Below are 16,385 nucleotides of genomic sequence, written 5' to 3' on the forward strand. Positions count from 1 at the left end.
TAGCTCCCTCTTACCATACTAAAATATTAAATTAACTAGAGTATCAGTTCAATTATTTTGACTTCGTATTATTAATTAGCATAGAGTAAATCTTGGATTCCTATAAAAGATGCATGAAACAGTTCATAGAATTAGAACAATTAATACATAGAGATCAGTTTGATTTTCAGCCCATTTTGAGTGAAATCAGTTCTGTTTACCAAGCTATTCTGGATTTTTAAACTCACATTCTTTCCAGGCAAATCATGGAACAAACTGGGAGGGGGGTGGGGGGAGAGCAGTAATTTATGAAAACATGGTACACCATAATTTTGCCATTTTTCTGCAATAAGGATGGCAAATGATTCATGGGGAAAAATGAAATATATTTCACTGTCAGTTCAATAGATCTAAGATTTACAGCTTCTTGACTTGGACAGGAAAAACTCAGCATGCATAAAAATGAATTGCAAATCAGTTAATTGTAGAGATGCAAAAATAAAAAAAAAATGAATCTTAGTGGTTCAGTAAAACAAACGAAGCAGCAACTCATAACAGATCAAATTAAAGGGGAAAAAGTCCTCTATTTATTCTGGGGAGTGAGAAGACCTTAGAATCAGGTTACCCTGATTCAGCTCACTTTAGTTTGTGTCAGTTTTACTGATCAAGCTAATTACATTTACATCACTTAGACAAACAGATTAAGGTATCTTGGTAAGACAGAACCAAATGTGTCTTGTTTAGTTAACTAAAGCATACAGAGGAGAAACAGTCAGATTCACATATCCAGTTACACTGTAATAAGAAAGCTTCAATGCATTTCTAGATATTTGAAATGGAAAGCAGGATGTGAACTGTACTATCAAGCAGCACTATATTCAAGAAAATGAATTACCCAAACCATGCACCTATATATAAAGAACCTGTCTAGTCACCATTAAATAAAGAAAAGCCAACCTGCTGAAATCACTTTAATTCGAAGAGTTGAAACAGTGACGTCACATTGGGTTATTTCTCAGGCTGTGATGGGTCACAAGAACCAGACTTAGGAGAGTAGATGATGCTATTTGGTGTTTGCTAAGGGTCAGACTCAGTTACAGATGTAGTCCCAACTAAAAATTCTGAAATTTTGCAGGAAGAGATCTCTTCTATTCTGCGCATAACCAGCTGAAGAGTCTAACATGCATCTAAGTCTTCTTGAAAGGCTGTTGTAAAAAACTAAATGTGATTTAAAAAAAACAAAACAAAACAAAAAAAAGCTTGCCAAGTAGCTCAGGATATCAACATATTAGCCTCTGCCTCTATTTATGAAACAGGAAGAGTAACGATGCGCCTCGTAAGCTGCCTATTATATCAGTGGTGTCTTGTATTGTGTTAAAAAGTATTGATTCTGGAGTGAAGCCCACACCTTCTTGTCACAGTACCTGTGCAAATATCCTGCGGTGTCATCAAAGCTCTTGCGTCACACTATGTACATTCACAACTCTTGTGGCTAATTAGGGGAATGAGGGCTAAAATGTAAGGAAAAAAAAAAACCTGAAATCATGAGAGGCCCTTCATTTTTCTTAGGGAGAAACAAAACTCGATTAGTACTAAAGAAACATCTTTGTTGAAGGTGTTTTTGCTCCTAACATTTCTCCTTCTCTTACCAGATGCAATCAGTCCAAATTTAAGGTACGTACAACCCAGATCAAGCACTGGTACTTAAATATTAATATTGCTATGATATTCCATATAATATTTTTCTATGCTCACTGCAACCTGTTCTAGCTACTATAAATCTACATTTTCCACATATTTGATGCAAAGATCATGCTAAGAGGGAGGCTCCAGGCCTGAAGTGTGTTATTTAGCAAGGCTCCTGTTCATTTTAATAGGAATTTCATTTAAAAATTCAGCTATTTTAAGGATGCAAAGTATTTGAGGGTGTTGACTATGGCAAATGTTTTCTGATACCTAGACAATGTTTATTCTTTCAGAATTATACTCAGGAAGTATAAAGCCTACTGAGCTGTGAGTGGGAAGGAAGGTTCACCCCTGCTGCATATATACAATGCCTTCATACAGCATGGCTAAACTGCAAATGCAGAATTATCCCTGTTACGTAAGTAAATTAAAACCTATAAAATAATATGGGCATTATAAAATCTGTGTTAAAACTGATAACAGCTTTCCTGATTTACTGACAGTGAAAATATATAGCATTTTTTCTGTCAGAACATTTATCAACACTTGGCAACACTGGACTAACGTGACATGTAAAATGATCAAAATGGATTACATAATCTTTTGCATTCATTTCTACTGATTTAAGTTTTGATAAAATTCATCAGCATACATAGGAATACTTGGCCTGAAAGGCTTTGGTTGCAATTGGCTGCCTGAGATTTTAGGATGAGACTGCAAAACAGAATATTCGGCATATCTTACTTTGTGTTTCATCAGTGAACATAAACAGCTTTACCATTAGTACAGACTATATTAGCTTATCACTTTTACTTTTTGTTTTAAAATTGCTGAATACCAAGTCAAGATGACAACATGTAAATTGCATATCATTTAGGAAAAAGCATCTGGTTTGAACTTTTGTTTTAAACTTGTTCAAGGCTAATCAAAGTTATTTCTGTAACTGCCAGTAACATCAAAATGCCAGTGAGTGGACCATTTTAATCAGTTTTATTGATTCATGCTTTCAGTTCTTATTCAGTTAAAAACAAGGCACATTAAATACATCCTCTTATTGCTCTATAAATGCATGCAGCTCATTCTGTATATCAAAAGTAATAAATAATGGCAATAAAACACCAAGACAGTTATAAAAATGACAACCCAGCCTCAAACACAGTATTTAACAGTCCAATCTAGAACAATAACCCAACACAATACATAAAAGTGCCACATGTAAAAACATGCAGTATATATACACACCACTACTGGGCTTAGGCTTGTTTGTTAAAGAGCACAGTAGTTGCTTCACATAATATTAGAACAATGCCAGACACTGAAATTTTACAGTTGCTTTGACTTCAACAGTAAGTTTGTGAGAATCTCGTCTGGAAACAAAGTGTGTTGATGAAATAAAATAATTCTGGATTTTATTATTTTACTGATTTAAGCCATTGTAAATAACATGTGCAACTTTTTTCCTGTTGTACAACATAGGTAGTTATACACATTTGGCTGTACTATGACAAAATAGAAAACCAGAGGCTAAGACAGTAACCTGGCTAAAATTCATGTAAATCAAAATATGATGACTTGCACACTGCCATGAAAATCCCAGCATTATATTCTGATGGCATTATTAGTAAAAAAGGAGAACAGCAAGGAATGTATTGGATATAATTTTGGCTTTATAGGAAATCTGTTCAATCATACTGAGAGGAATTTGAAGATAGGTGGAGAGAAAAGGGGAGTAACAGGATGGACAATTAAAAAAAAAATATATAGATGATGTGAAAGTCTCTTTTCATGTCAGGTAAAGAAAACCATTATACTTGTGTAGTTCAGTTATATATATGTATATATATATAACTGAACTACACAAGTATAATGGTTTTCTTTACCTGACATGAAAAGAGACTTTCACATCATCTATCAGAATTACAGTTTAAAAATTACTGATAGTATAAGTCCTTTCAAAAACCAAACCCAAACCTTGTATTTACTGTTGTATATTTATTCCCCTCCTCCCTACCCTTAAACACTGTGATATGTAATAACATTGGTTTGGGGTTCTTTACTCTGCTTGGACAGCCTATTTGGCAAATCCAGCTTTGCGTTTCAAGATTATATTTTATCTTGAAAATGTACAGATATATATTTTATCTTGCAAATGTTGGCATATTCAACAGAAAAAAAGTTGACAGAGCCACAGGGAAACAATCCTTTTTATTCAAAACAAACGTCACATTGTCAAGTGGTCAGAAGGTTTTATCACATAGACTGAACCAAATGAGAGTACACAGGTCTCCAAGCGAGACAGCTGAGTTTCCCTCATGCCATGTGTGCAGGGAGGTACAAGGTATGTAAGCCAAATCTAATAAGCAAAACATTTTTCCAGGGGATGTCACCTGGGACTTTTTAGAAGACTATTTCTTTCCTTAGACTTTACAGAGACTAGCTGCCATATATCTGTCTTGGACTGATAGATATACAATTATTTACAGAAGTTTAGGTGTTTTTCTCCTTTACTATTTTTAGATAGTCACCACTTTTCATAGGAGGGAACTTTCTAGAAGAAAAGTTTCAAACAGTGACACTTGTGCTTACTATTATCATCATGGATAGTAAGGAAATCTCCGCACTTATATAGTTGGCATATATTTTCCCTACTTTTCTAAAAAAAGAAATATGTATTTTTTCAGTTTTGTAGTGTTGCAGAATATTAATTTTTTTTCCTTACAAAAATTGCAACATACAATTATGTGTAGATATTCTGGCACCTAATACTCAAGGCTTCTGGTCTGAGATGTAAACTGGCATCTATAATCAAAGAGAAGCATCCATAAGATTATTCATAGATTTTCCTTTCCCCACAGTATATCAGTCAAAAATTTTCAATCTGATTTTGATGCCAATCCTAGTTAAAGCTAACAACAGAAAAAGTCACAAGGCAAACAGCCAGGTATGGCATATGTTGAGAATGGCTCAAATAAGTGGTCCAAAATTGGCTCTTAAGTTTGCTTTTAATTTGCTGAAAAATAGCCTTTACACTTCTCAGTAAAGTCTGCTGGAATGCAAATTAACTTTCTTATTTCATGCGATGCTTGTGCATTTTACAAACATAAAAGTGGCAAAAAAACGATAGTGCAAACACTACCACAGAGGTCTAGCTATTTTACATACATTCCGCATTTGTCTACAAGCACAAAAACAAACAGTACAAGAGATTTCACAACATGTGGCAACACTTGCCAGACCAAGCAATTTACTCAGGCCAGCAGACTTTTCACAAACATGGGGGAAGGAAAGGTGTACCCTTGCTTTTCCTCTAACTTATATTAAGCTATGATAAGACTTATTTTATTTTATTTTTAGCAATTCTTCCTGTGGTTGTCCATTCTCACGCTTCCAAAACTTTATTGCTGGACATTAGTCTGGCAAACTGTTGATGCCACTGAAATCACAACAATGCTGAAAATAACTGAAAACTTCTATCTATAAATATCAATTGCCCAGTAGAACATTTAATTTACAAAAATTTTGAGCTAGTTTTTGCTACTCTCCTGATATCCTGGACATGAACATTTGCCCTCTTGCCCTAAATAATTATTCCTATAAAAAGAAAGAAACAAAAAAACATAAACAAACTAGGCAACACTTTGATACGTGCAGTCTCTCTCTCTTTTTTTTTTTAAAAGATGTGACCCACTCTATGCATCTTTTTTTTTCTGTTTTAAGTATAAAGGATACCAAAGTTTAATGAACAAGGCTGGTGGTGCATGTGCATGTCTGTATGCATATGTGTGTGCGTGCGCACACAAATCTTTTCCAGACAGCACTCTGAATTCCCACTAATAAATTCTACACCTAAAGCATGTTCAGTCCAAAAGGCCACATATTGAAGCATTAACAGCTGTTCAGAAAATGTTAATAAGGAAAAGATAAATGCGCCAATGTACTTTTTCGAGAAGCGGCACTGAATGCCAGATACTGATCATGTCGAATAAGCAGAGACAAATGGAAAGCATTGGAATGTTTTTCCACACTGAGAGAAGCAGCTACACATATCCACTATCTTGTAGCTGTAAGCAGGTTTTGTAGTTAGACTCACAGTCCACCTCCACTTCGATCCACTGGAATTACAACTCTCTGATGTAGATTCTCTTCAGCAGTCTTCATGAGCACTGCAAGCCGGCTCCCAGAGACATAGCCCTTCTGAATAGCACTCATGAGCTTAAAGAAACAACATTTAGAACATATTATGAACTCTGCCAAATGTATTTGCCAGACAAGACATAAAGACAAACAGGCTGAAGTCTTTTCTCCATCCAGCAGATTCCATCCACTGGAGTCTGCCAGTAGGGTAGCTGCTCTTTTTACTCATGCAGCTTATCTGTATTTGAGAGCAGGGTATACTGCACTGGTGCAACTCGGAGCTCATTGCTTATTTCCCTCCCTAGATTAGAGGTTTGCATCAGAATCAGCTGGCTACTAACAACTGACAACAACTAACAACAATTTCCAGTGTAAACAATGCACGAGAGTTAATTATTTTATCTATGCCAGAAGCAAAGGCTATTAACCAAATACCAGTGCTGTGATTTTTGTATTTATTAAAACAAGATGGCATTTCTGTTTTAAGTTTTGATGGTGACGCTCTTTTATATAGCGCTACCAATGATATCAGGGGGTGTTTTGCATTTGCCAGGGCTGCAAGAGCTGTACAAGCATCTAATGTTCATTTGAAAGTAATGTTGAAGTAGCCAACCCACATGCTGGCTTTTCAAAGCCTTTTAATAAGGCTGAATGCAGATGATAACTCACATATTTGATTCTTTTTTTAACCTGAAGAGAGTCATTTAGACAGAAGAAGGAGAATACAGATCTCAATTCATCACTGGCCCTGCCTGGTACCCTTTTTCACTTAACTCCTCTTTCTGGAAGGGACAGCCTACTTAGCTTCCATAATTCTTCTAAATCCAAATTTCTTTATAGACTTTTAAAAACTAATTTGCTTTTAAGTCCTTGAAACTGGACTCTCAGCTGTATCTTAACGAACACACTCTAGTGCTGCGAGTTTAGTTAATTCTTTTTTATCCAATGGATCAGATGAGCATTAGACTTGAAATTACATGCAGTCAGTTTGTAAAAGGCTAATCTGGAAAGCAATTGGCACTTACACCATATAATTTCTTACTCTTACGGAAAGCTAAGAAGCCATTTTGTTTCAAATGTCTTCCCTTTTAACAAAGAGCTACTGTAGAAAAGTCCCTACACAAGCTTGGTAAGCCTGAAGGACAACTGACTGCCAGGCAGCCAAAACTGGGGATGCTACAGTAGACTGGAAGGGGACAAATGAGGTTCAGCTGGGACTTTGCCTCCCCAAAAGCTGAACTGTTCAGGGAAGGTCCCCTACACTGGGGGAAAGTGCGAGGGTGGGGATTCTCTCCCTCATCGTGCAGCCTTAGGGAAGCAGTGAAAAAGGAAGAGCAGCCTCCCACCACATCCTCCTGCCATCCAGAACAGCAGCAGAAGCAACTAAAGCAAGAAGCATTCCCTCCTCTTCCTCACAGTCCCTTCATCCCAGTTCATGCAGTCCTCTTACCCTTTTGTCTCTCGCCCTATCTGCCAAACCCTGTCATCTCCTCAGTTTTCTTCCATTTAGTTTATCCCTACCGAAACAAAAGGGAACTAGCAGGGTGCCTCCTGACATCACACTTCATTTTATGTTGCCGTCCTGTTCCCTACTGCACATCTATCTCACCTACTTAGGCTGTGAAGCCCTTATGTCCGCTACTCTGTGCTTATATAGGGATAAGGTAACAGCCTATTTTTTTTTACTGTGTTTACCACTGTAATAAATATAATATCAAATAGAAAATCCTGGCTTGAAAAGTCTGCCAGGCTCCACAGGGAGCATTTGACAGAAGACAGCTTCTTTTAGATCTTCCCCCTTCTTTTAAAATGCTCTTCCCCCCACTACCTTCTATGCCACCCACCTGATGTCACAAAGCTTCCATCCCACTGGGCCACGTAAATAAAGGCAGTACTGGATATTTGACTAGTACCTCTTAAGCAAAACAAGATCTACAAATACACCAGTATGTACACAGGCCATGTTAAAAATCTGCCAGATCTTCAGTTGGAGTATAATCAACAAGTTAAGAAAATGGCCCTAATATAAGACTAGCAGTCAGGTATCACTATCTGGTGACCAATGCAGTCCTTCTACCAGAGTCTGAAAACAGCCTGCAACTGTCAAAGCATCATATCCACACCCCCATCCCCGTTTACTGTTCTTGTATAACATTAGTATATCAGGAAACCATTCTTACTAATTGTATTTAGACCTGGGTGAAATATTTCTAACAAATGGTTTAACTGATTAATTCAATTTCCTTCTGCTAATACTCTTGTAGAATATATCTGTGAGTATCAAGATTTCCCTTCATTTTCCGCACAGTCTCTACAAGAATTCATTATTTGAGCTATATGCAGTGCTTGCGATTGGTCAGATGAGTTACATGCCAGGATTCCGCTCTCTACTTGGGTAAGTGAATAAGCACATTGGCACAAACTTCCACTCACTGAAATACAAATTCCCACCAATACTTGCACAAAAAGTTTTACATGAACAGTAATATGCCAGTAAATTCCATATGATTATATTAAAGTTTTCAAACAGGAAACACAAGAGTAACACAAATTTGACATAAACTAGTCTTTAAAGAAAACTTACTACCATTTACCATATTTACTTGAATAGAAGATGACCCTGATTACAGGACAACCCCCTCCCTGCCAATAATTAGATTCTCTATATGGAAAATTTATAAATTTGTTATAATTTTCCAAGTATAGAATCTAATTATTGGAGGTCTGCCTTGAATTTGTCCCATTCCCACTGCTACAGCAGGGAAGTTAAATCTGGAGAGGTCAGAGCCCCTTTGCTCTCTGCTTCCCCCTGACTTTTGCCCCTCTCTCCTTACTGTCAGATACTCCTCTCCTTGAGCATTAAGTGAGGAGCAAATTTGAAAGCAATAACCTTTAAATTAACATGGCTATAGCAATTTGCATAGAGTACCCAGATACTTAATCTACCCACAATTGATCCATGTTGGTTTTTTTTTTAAACTACTGCACGTTTTAACACAGCTACTCCATAAATACACTTTTGAGCAAAACTTTGGCACTTGTTTTTTTTTTTTTTTTTTTAAAGGACAATTTTTCATGTCCCAGGTCATATCAGCCAAATCAGTTCCAAAACTGTTTGAATCATTCAAGAACCATATATGACCCTGCTACTGGCAAGCATCTTCCACCCCAGCCTGGGGCTTCAGATATTTCCAGATCCTTTGGCAGGCATCCTATGTGCAAGCCTGAGTCTGGAGGCTTGGGGTTTGGATGCCTCTGAGTTTCACTTGCCCCAGAGTTTCATATCACCACAGGAGCAAGCTAGGGAGGAATCTCCCATTTCCATAAAGTTGGCAGGTAGCCAAGATCCTCCCACTGGAAGCTGGCCAGTGGGAAGCTAACTATGAAGCTCTCATAAGGAGTCCTGTTTACAAGCAGACAGGGGCGCACCCTCCACTACACAGTGACATTTTAATTGCATTACCTCAGCCAGGGTATTTCCCCTACATCACTTTGGCACATACTGATGTGCATTAGTCCAAAGCCAAAGGCTCATGATTTACCACATAGCTTACTGGGCTGGGCCTCAGAGTCAACAGGATTTCAAGCCATGGTGATCACACAGCTTAGCACTGCCCAGTAGGTGCATGTACTCCAGATACCCCCCACAAACGATCCACGTGCTGATTAGCCCCGAGCCTCCCCCCACACTCATAACTAAAATCCGACGTTCTCGTCGCAAGTTCTGGGATGCTTCAAAAATGTATGTGCAGGTGAGGCATGGGGCAACCTGGCTGGCTTTATCTCATTGAGGGCAGGGCAACACTAATCGTTTGTGCCAGGCTGAAAGAGGAGGCAGAAGATGGATTCTGAGTGAACTGTTTGGGGCCCTGTTTGGTAATGTTTGCTAGGCAGTTATGGCTGGTGAAGCAACAGGAATCACTGGAAATGGAAAGGAAAGGCACAGTTCAGCTGTGAGAATAAAAGGGAAGTGAAAATGGATACAATGTCATGGCTCACCATAACTTGGAAAAAAAAGGTGTCAGCAGTGAGGGGGACTGGGCTTAATGAATTCTATGGTATGTCTTATTCAAATGGACTGGACTAATTTAACCTGGCAGGGGAAATACCATGATCACCGAAGTGGTTTTTAGCCTCCCGCATTCACTTCAAGTGGGAAGATCTCACCTATATGCCAACTTTATGGAAATGGGAGACATCTCCCTAGTGTGCTCCTGTGGCCATCTGGCTGTGGGCAAGTGAAACTCAGAGGCACCTGAACCCCAAGCCTCCAGGATTGGGCCTGCACATAGGATGCCCGCCAAAGGATCTGGAAGAATCCGAAACCCCGGGCGAGGGTGGAGGATGCTTGCCAGTAACAGGGCCACATATGGTTCCTGAATGACTCATGGATTTGGAATTGATTTGGCTGATTTGACTTGGGACATGATAAATTTTACTTAAAAAAAATAAAATGCTTATCTTGCTGGGATCCTATGACCCCAGCTGACTTCCTGCCCTTTGGGTAGGGGGCTGGACTTGATGATCTTCTGAGGTCCCTTCCAGCCCTGATGTCTATGAAAGTCTATGAAAGTCTATGCAAGAAAGAAAAAGAAAAAAAAAAATCTCAGCCTTTTTTGGCAAAGATCAAATGCAGCAATTTTGGCCCCGAAGTGACGGCATCAGGGCTGGTTCTGGCCCTTCTGGTGCTGGCCTGGTATTGCGTACTTGCAGGCCAAGTGCCAGGTCCCTGTGGAGGGAACACCTATTCATTTTATTTTATTTTTATATACATAGAAAACTTTTTTTTTGGTATAGCTCTTAAAAAAATTATATCAGCATGTTTGCTCAATATGGGCCATATGTTTTATAGTCACGGTCAGTGCCAGCTGCATTCAACTAGCTTCATACATGGTTTTCATTGCTGAGCAGATGCTGCTTTTGGCAGCAGTTTACCAATAGACAATGTATTTAGTGAGATGTCCTCGTATGCGATTCTGAGGGGCTTTTTCCCCCCCATACCAACTGGGGTGGAAAACCTCATCATGTATTTAGGTAAATACGGAACTTTTCATATTCCCTTTGAGGTGACCCCCACTACCCCTCCAAAAAAAGGATATGCTTGGATTTATCTTTTAAACTTGATATTTAAATGGATGCTCATGGACTAACATGCTGTAAACTTCTATAGGGTCATATAGTTTAAATATATAAAGAGTCTAATTATTGAAATGCTGAAGCATGAGTACAAGTTCAGTACTACCTTTCAATGTTATTCTTGAGCCTACACACACACACTTATTTATTTAAAGGACATAGTTCCTTATGCTACATTTTAAAATACAAAAGAGGGCAATATAGAAGGCACTACAAGTTGGACAGCTTTAAAAAGTAACTTAGAAATACACAAAGAGATCTGCCATTCCTATTTTGGAAGTATTAAACTATAGGACCACCTCTAAAGAAACTACTGAAAACAGTAAGTAAATCACAACAGAATTCGTTGCTTGTTATTTCTAACTACAGTGTACTCAAACTAATCAAATTATACCATAAAATGTAGTCATAAAAGTAAAGAGTTTTCTATGTAACATGCAAAGTCACATTTCTTCTTTTAAATTAAAGTTTGTGATGAAAAAAACTTTAAAAAGGCAGCTGTCTCCCAATTACCTGATTGTGGTGAGGGGGTTTTTCCTGGTTGGTTTGTGCGGTTATATTTTTCTTTAAAAAAATGTATTGGTATAAAGACATAAGGCAGTTCTTAATTAAAAACAAAACATGCATTTTGTCACACAGCTGAACTACTCAGTTTCAGGTGAATAAATACTGCTTTTTTGTAATGCTAGACACAACCTGTGAAAATTTTCTGCATTTAGATTCAACAATGCTCCTCTTATCTACAGCTCATCTCGAGAGAGACAATTACCATTTCCTTTGCCTTGATCTTGTTTGTTTAACTTGACACAGTGAAGAAAGGGCTGACATTGACCAAAATCCCCAGCATTAATTTATCTCATGTTCAGCATTCATCATTGCCATGGTGCAGGAAAGACCTGGCAGTCATTTGAAATACCTGACCAAGAAAGACTCTACAAAAAACAAACCCAGCTAGCTGGAAACAAATAAATGGCTCTTTCAAGAGGAGTCAAATGGACAAACATTTTAGTAGTATCCTTATTGCCTTATTTTTTTTAAAGCCTTGCAGAGAAAAGATGCACGGGCAACTGATGTTCATTGCTTCCTTTCCCACACTCTGATACATTCCTCTTTACCCAAATCAGAAATTAAACAGGGACATACGAACTTGGAAGTGAATAGGCCTTGACAGTGAATCCGCAGTTCCTCATCCTTAGTGCTTTTAAATTGAAGCATCTAATCAATGCTTGCATTAGGAACATACAAATGATAGTAGTTGTACTGTGTAATACAGGCCAAATTATGCCTTGAAATGCTGCTTGGCTCTCACCAAATTTAGGGGAAGAAATATATGTTTATCTGGGGCAGAAGTCAAGCCTCTCCTCCTGAAAAGGATCCTCCACAAACTGTAGGATATATTATTTGAGTCTAACAGCAGTTATTTCTGCACAGAAGAAACTCCTTACATTTTAGAGTTCCTTAAAAGTCGAGGGGTGTTTTGCTGTCTTGCACTGATCATGACGGCAAACAGCTTCGGATGACTTGGCACTCTGGTGCCACCCAGGTGATGCTATTACTAAAGTACTCTCTACGGCACATTGAGAAAATAGGAAAATGAGCGTAAGTCACTGCAGACTTAGTCAAAAGTTTATGTTTTGCTTTGTCCTGAAAATTTGCTTGGAGAATTATCCCCCAGTTTTAACCCAGTAGCATCCTCATCTCTCTGAAGACAGGAATCCACATGGAATTGCTGGCATAGGATGAAAACTTACAAGCCAGCACTTGCCCCTTCCATGCCTACCCCACTTCCATCCTGCTAGTTAAAGATCTCCTGGTCTTTCACACAAATAAAGGGGAACATATTCTTCCCCCTCCCTTACTTTAGCCTCCTTGTAGAAGGAAAAAAAAAGACAACAGAGAAGAGGTCATTAGGATGTTTTCTTTCTAAACTCAGTTTGTCAATTATAGTAAGAGTAGACCCACTTCCTCTTCCAGTATGTGAACTTTCTAATGCACCTTTATAGATTAACTAAACAGGACACATATATAGAGACAGTACAAGCTTTCATGAATCCAAGTTCACATCAGATGCTGTGAAAGGACAGCATAGTTCTATATGCATGTCTCCCTGTCTGCCTTTCTTTCTCTATATGTCTCCCTTATTTAGTTAGTCTAAATGGCCAAGGATAGAAATTACACACCAACCAGTATAAGTGATCAGATCAAATCTGTAACACAACAGAAGTTCAGTGCACATAAACCACATTCAGAGGCTAAGTACAGACAGTCAAAAAACCCAAGGCTGAATCAATTCAGTCTTTGCAGGGTTTTTTTAAACTACATAGATTGAACCAATAAGCAAGTGAACTAACACTCACTTTTCAAACAGGAAAGGCAGACAGACCCCTGCAGTGGCCGATACTAAGAGCTGGCAAGCGCTAGAGCACGCCTCCCAGCCTGCTTGCCACAGCAGACAGCTGAAGCCCTCAGATACCCCAAGCCATGCCCCCTCCACAGCTACCCTGTGGGCTAAGCAAGGGTGTGTGGTTGGGGGGGCAGGGGGCGGTATCTTCAAGAATGCGTGGCGCTCAGGTGAAGTGCCCGAACACTGGGAGAAGGCCAATGTTGTACCTACCTTCAAGACAGGGGGGAAAGTAGATCCAGGGAACTATCAGCCTGACCTCTATCCCAGGAAAGATCTTGGAAAAAATTATCAAAGGGACCATTCTTGACAAACTGGCTGATGGCAACATCCTGTGGGACAGGCAGCACAGGTTTGTTGTGGATAGATCTTGCCTGACCAATCTTATCTCCCTCGATGACCAGGTGACATATCACCTGGACAAGGGGGAAGAGACTGACATCATATATACTGACTTTAAAAAAGCATTTGATCTGGTGTCCCATGATTTCCTCATGGAAAAATTAGCCAACTGTGGCCGTTGCTACATCGGTCTGATGGCTGGGGAACTGGCTCTGAGGTCGGACCCAGAGAGTGGTAATTGACGGAACTAAATCATTGTGGTGTACCATGACCAGTGGGGTCCCCCAAGGCTGCATCCTTGGGGCTATACTCTTTAACATCTTTATTAATCATTTAGACACTGGTATCAGAAGCAGACTGGCCATGTTTGCCGATGACACCAAATTTTGGGGTAAAGTGTCCACACCTGAGGATAGTCTGGTGGATCCAGGCTGACCTTGACAGGCGCAGAAAATGGGCAGATGAAAACCTGATGGCGTCCAACACCAAAAAATGCATGGTACTCCACCTTGGGGACAGAAACCCACAGCATGCTTACAGGCTCAGCAGTGCTACACTTGCTAGCACCATGGCCAAAAGGGACTTGGGGGTCATGATTGACCACAAGATGAATGAGCCACCAATACAATGTTGCAGCTGGTAAAGCAAACAAAACTCTGGCTTGCATCTATAGATGCTTCTCGAGCAAATCCCAGGCTGTCATCCTCCCACTGTACTCGGCCTTGGTGAGGCCACAGCTGGAGTACTGCATCCAATTCTGGGCTCCACAATTTAAAAAGTATGTGGAAAATCTTGAGAGAATCCAGAGGAGAGCCACACATATGATCAGAGGGCAGGAGAACAGGCCCTATGATGAGAGGCTGAGAGCCATGGGACTCTTCAGTCTGGAGAAGCACAGGCTCAGGGGTGACTTGGTGGCAGTCTATAAGTACATAAAGGGTGTGCATTAGCATCTGGGAGAACACCTGTTCACCAGACCACCCAGGAGATGGCAAGGTCCAACAATCACAAACTCCTGCAAGATGGTTTCAGGCTGGACATAAGGAAAAACTTCTTTACTGCCTGAGCCTCCAGCGCCTGGAATAGACTCCCACCAAAGGTGGTGCAAGCACCTACTCTGGATTCTTTTAAGAAACATTTGGACATCTATCTTGCTGGGATCCTTTGACCCTAGCTGACTTTCTGCCCCTTGGGCAGGGGGCTGGACTTGATGATTTCCCATGGTCCCTTCCAGCCCTAATGTCTATGAATTCTATGAAACAGCCCGGAAGGAAGGGAAGGGAAGCTGGAACTGAGGGCTTTACTCTGTCCCCACTTCCCCCATGCCCCACCCCCAGTTGGGAGTGGTGCTGGAATCTTCTAGCTATGCCTGCTTCTCAGTCTCCCAGTCCCCTCCTCAGCCTGGGGCTGGCTGAGGGGGAGGAGAAGGAAAACCCATAGCAGGGGCTTGGCTTTGCCCCCAGAGCTGGGAGCCAGAAGCCATGCTCAGACCTCAGCCTCCAGGCTGAATGCAGGGAAGCCTGCAGTAGGGATTGACTTCGTGCCCCTCTCAGACCTGGGAGCGGGGCTGGAGTCCCCCAGTCACACCCTCTTCTCAGTCTCTGGGTGGGCTGAGGGGAGAGGGTACGGGGGGGGGGGGTCCAGGCTCCATTACCCCAGAGCAGGGAGGCATGCCCCTTCTCCACCTCCAGGCTAGCTGAAGGAAGGAGGATGGAGAAGCCTGTAGCAGGGCCTTGGCTCCACCCCACAGAGCTGGGAGTCACGCCCCCTCAGCTAAGAAAGGGGTGGAACAAGGTGACTCCTCCCCTGTTCTCAGCTCTGTGGGGAAGAGCCAAGCCCTGGTGCAGGGTTTTCGCCGCTTCCCAGCCACCCAGCTCCTGGCTCGGGGGGGGGGGTGGGCAGAGTCAACCCCCCACTGCAGACCATGTCCCCCCAGGCCAGCAGCAGCTGGCTGGCAGTCTGGTGCTGAGCTAGGGGGCTGAGCTTTTTCCCCTCCTTGCCCCCTCCTCAGCCACCCAGAGAAGTGACAGTGCTCTGGCTAGAGAGCAGAAGGGCAGGGCAGACCCTGCCCACTGGAGCAGACAGCACTGCCCAGCACTGCAAAGCATTATGGGATGCTGGGGGACTATAAGTTAACTTGAACCAGAAAGGTGTCTGGGACAGAAATTCCATAAACCAGTTTGACCTAAATCAGTTAAGTCTGGTACTGCATCCAACCAGGTTTACCTTAAACCAGGTTTGGCTATTTTGAAAGTGTTTAAAGTGCATGGAATTTCTGTTCTGTTACAGGTTAAAACCAGTTTCTGATCTCTTAAACTGGTTTATGTGCAATTTCTGTCCCAAACCAAAGTGGCTGAAACAGGTTTAAGATAAAAGCGGATGAATATTGTATCAGACTTAAATGATACAAGTTAAACCAGTTTATCAAACTTCTGTCCCGGATTCCCTGCAGATTCAGGTTAACTCACATGTCGCCCAGCATCCCATGATTCTTTGCACCTCCCCCAAAAACCCTCCCTCACAGGGTGGGTGAGCTAGCTTTGACCCAAACTATCTGCTCCAGCTGAGCAACGATGTGTGCTCTAGTGCCCCTTGGCTTTTGGCATGGGCTGCTGCAGGCACGTGGCTGCATTTTCGGAACCAACAGTGATTCCAGAAATGCGAAGATTGAATTGATTCAGTCTTGGGCTTTTTGACGGTCTGTACT

At 40.9% G+C, this 16,385-nt stretch overlaps 1 protein-coding gene across 6 annotated transcripts in view; it reads right to left on the bottom strand.

The window, feature by feature from the left end:
* Positions 1 to 16,385, bottom strand: part of GPD2 (glycerol-3-phosphate dehydrogenase 2) — a 288,808-nt gene that overhangs the window by 151,386 nt on the left and 121,037 nt on the right. For 2 of the 6 annotated variants that reach the window (XR_016442086.1, XR_016442088.1), the window contains exons 17-18: positions 5,756 to 5,877; positions 1,404 to 1,490 (exon numbers count right to left, since the gene is read on the bottom strand). Coding sequence is in view for 3 of the 6 variants with exons in the window: in XM_090045692.1 (XP_089901818.1) it covers positions 1,472 to 1,490; positions 5,756 to 5,877 (141 nt within the window). In the remaining 3 variants the exon portion in view is untranslated. Of the gene's footprint in view, positions 1 to 273; positions 1,491 to 2,632; positions 5,878 to 16,385 lie in introns of those variants that run through there. The other 4 variants (XM_090045692.1, XM_090045693.1, XR_016442087.1 and 1 more) reach the window with 3 other exon arrangements.

Source organism: Crocodylus siamensis, chromosome 4 (genome assembly GCF_052110815.1).
Source record: "Crocodylus siamensis isolate JL-2025a chromosome 4, ASM5211081v1, whole genome shotgun sequence".
Lineage (NCBI taxonomy): Eukaryota > Metazoa > Chordata > Crocodylia > Crocodylidae > Crocodylus > Crocodylus siamensis.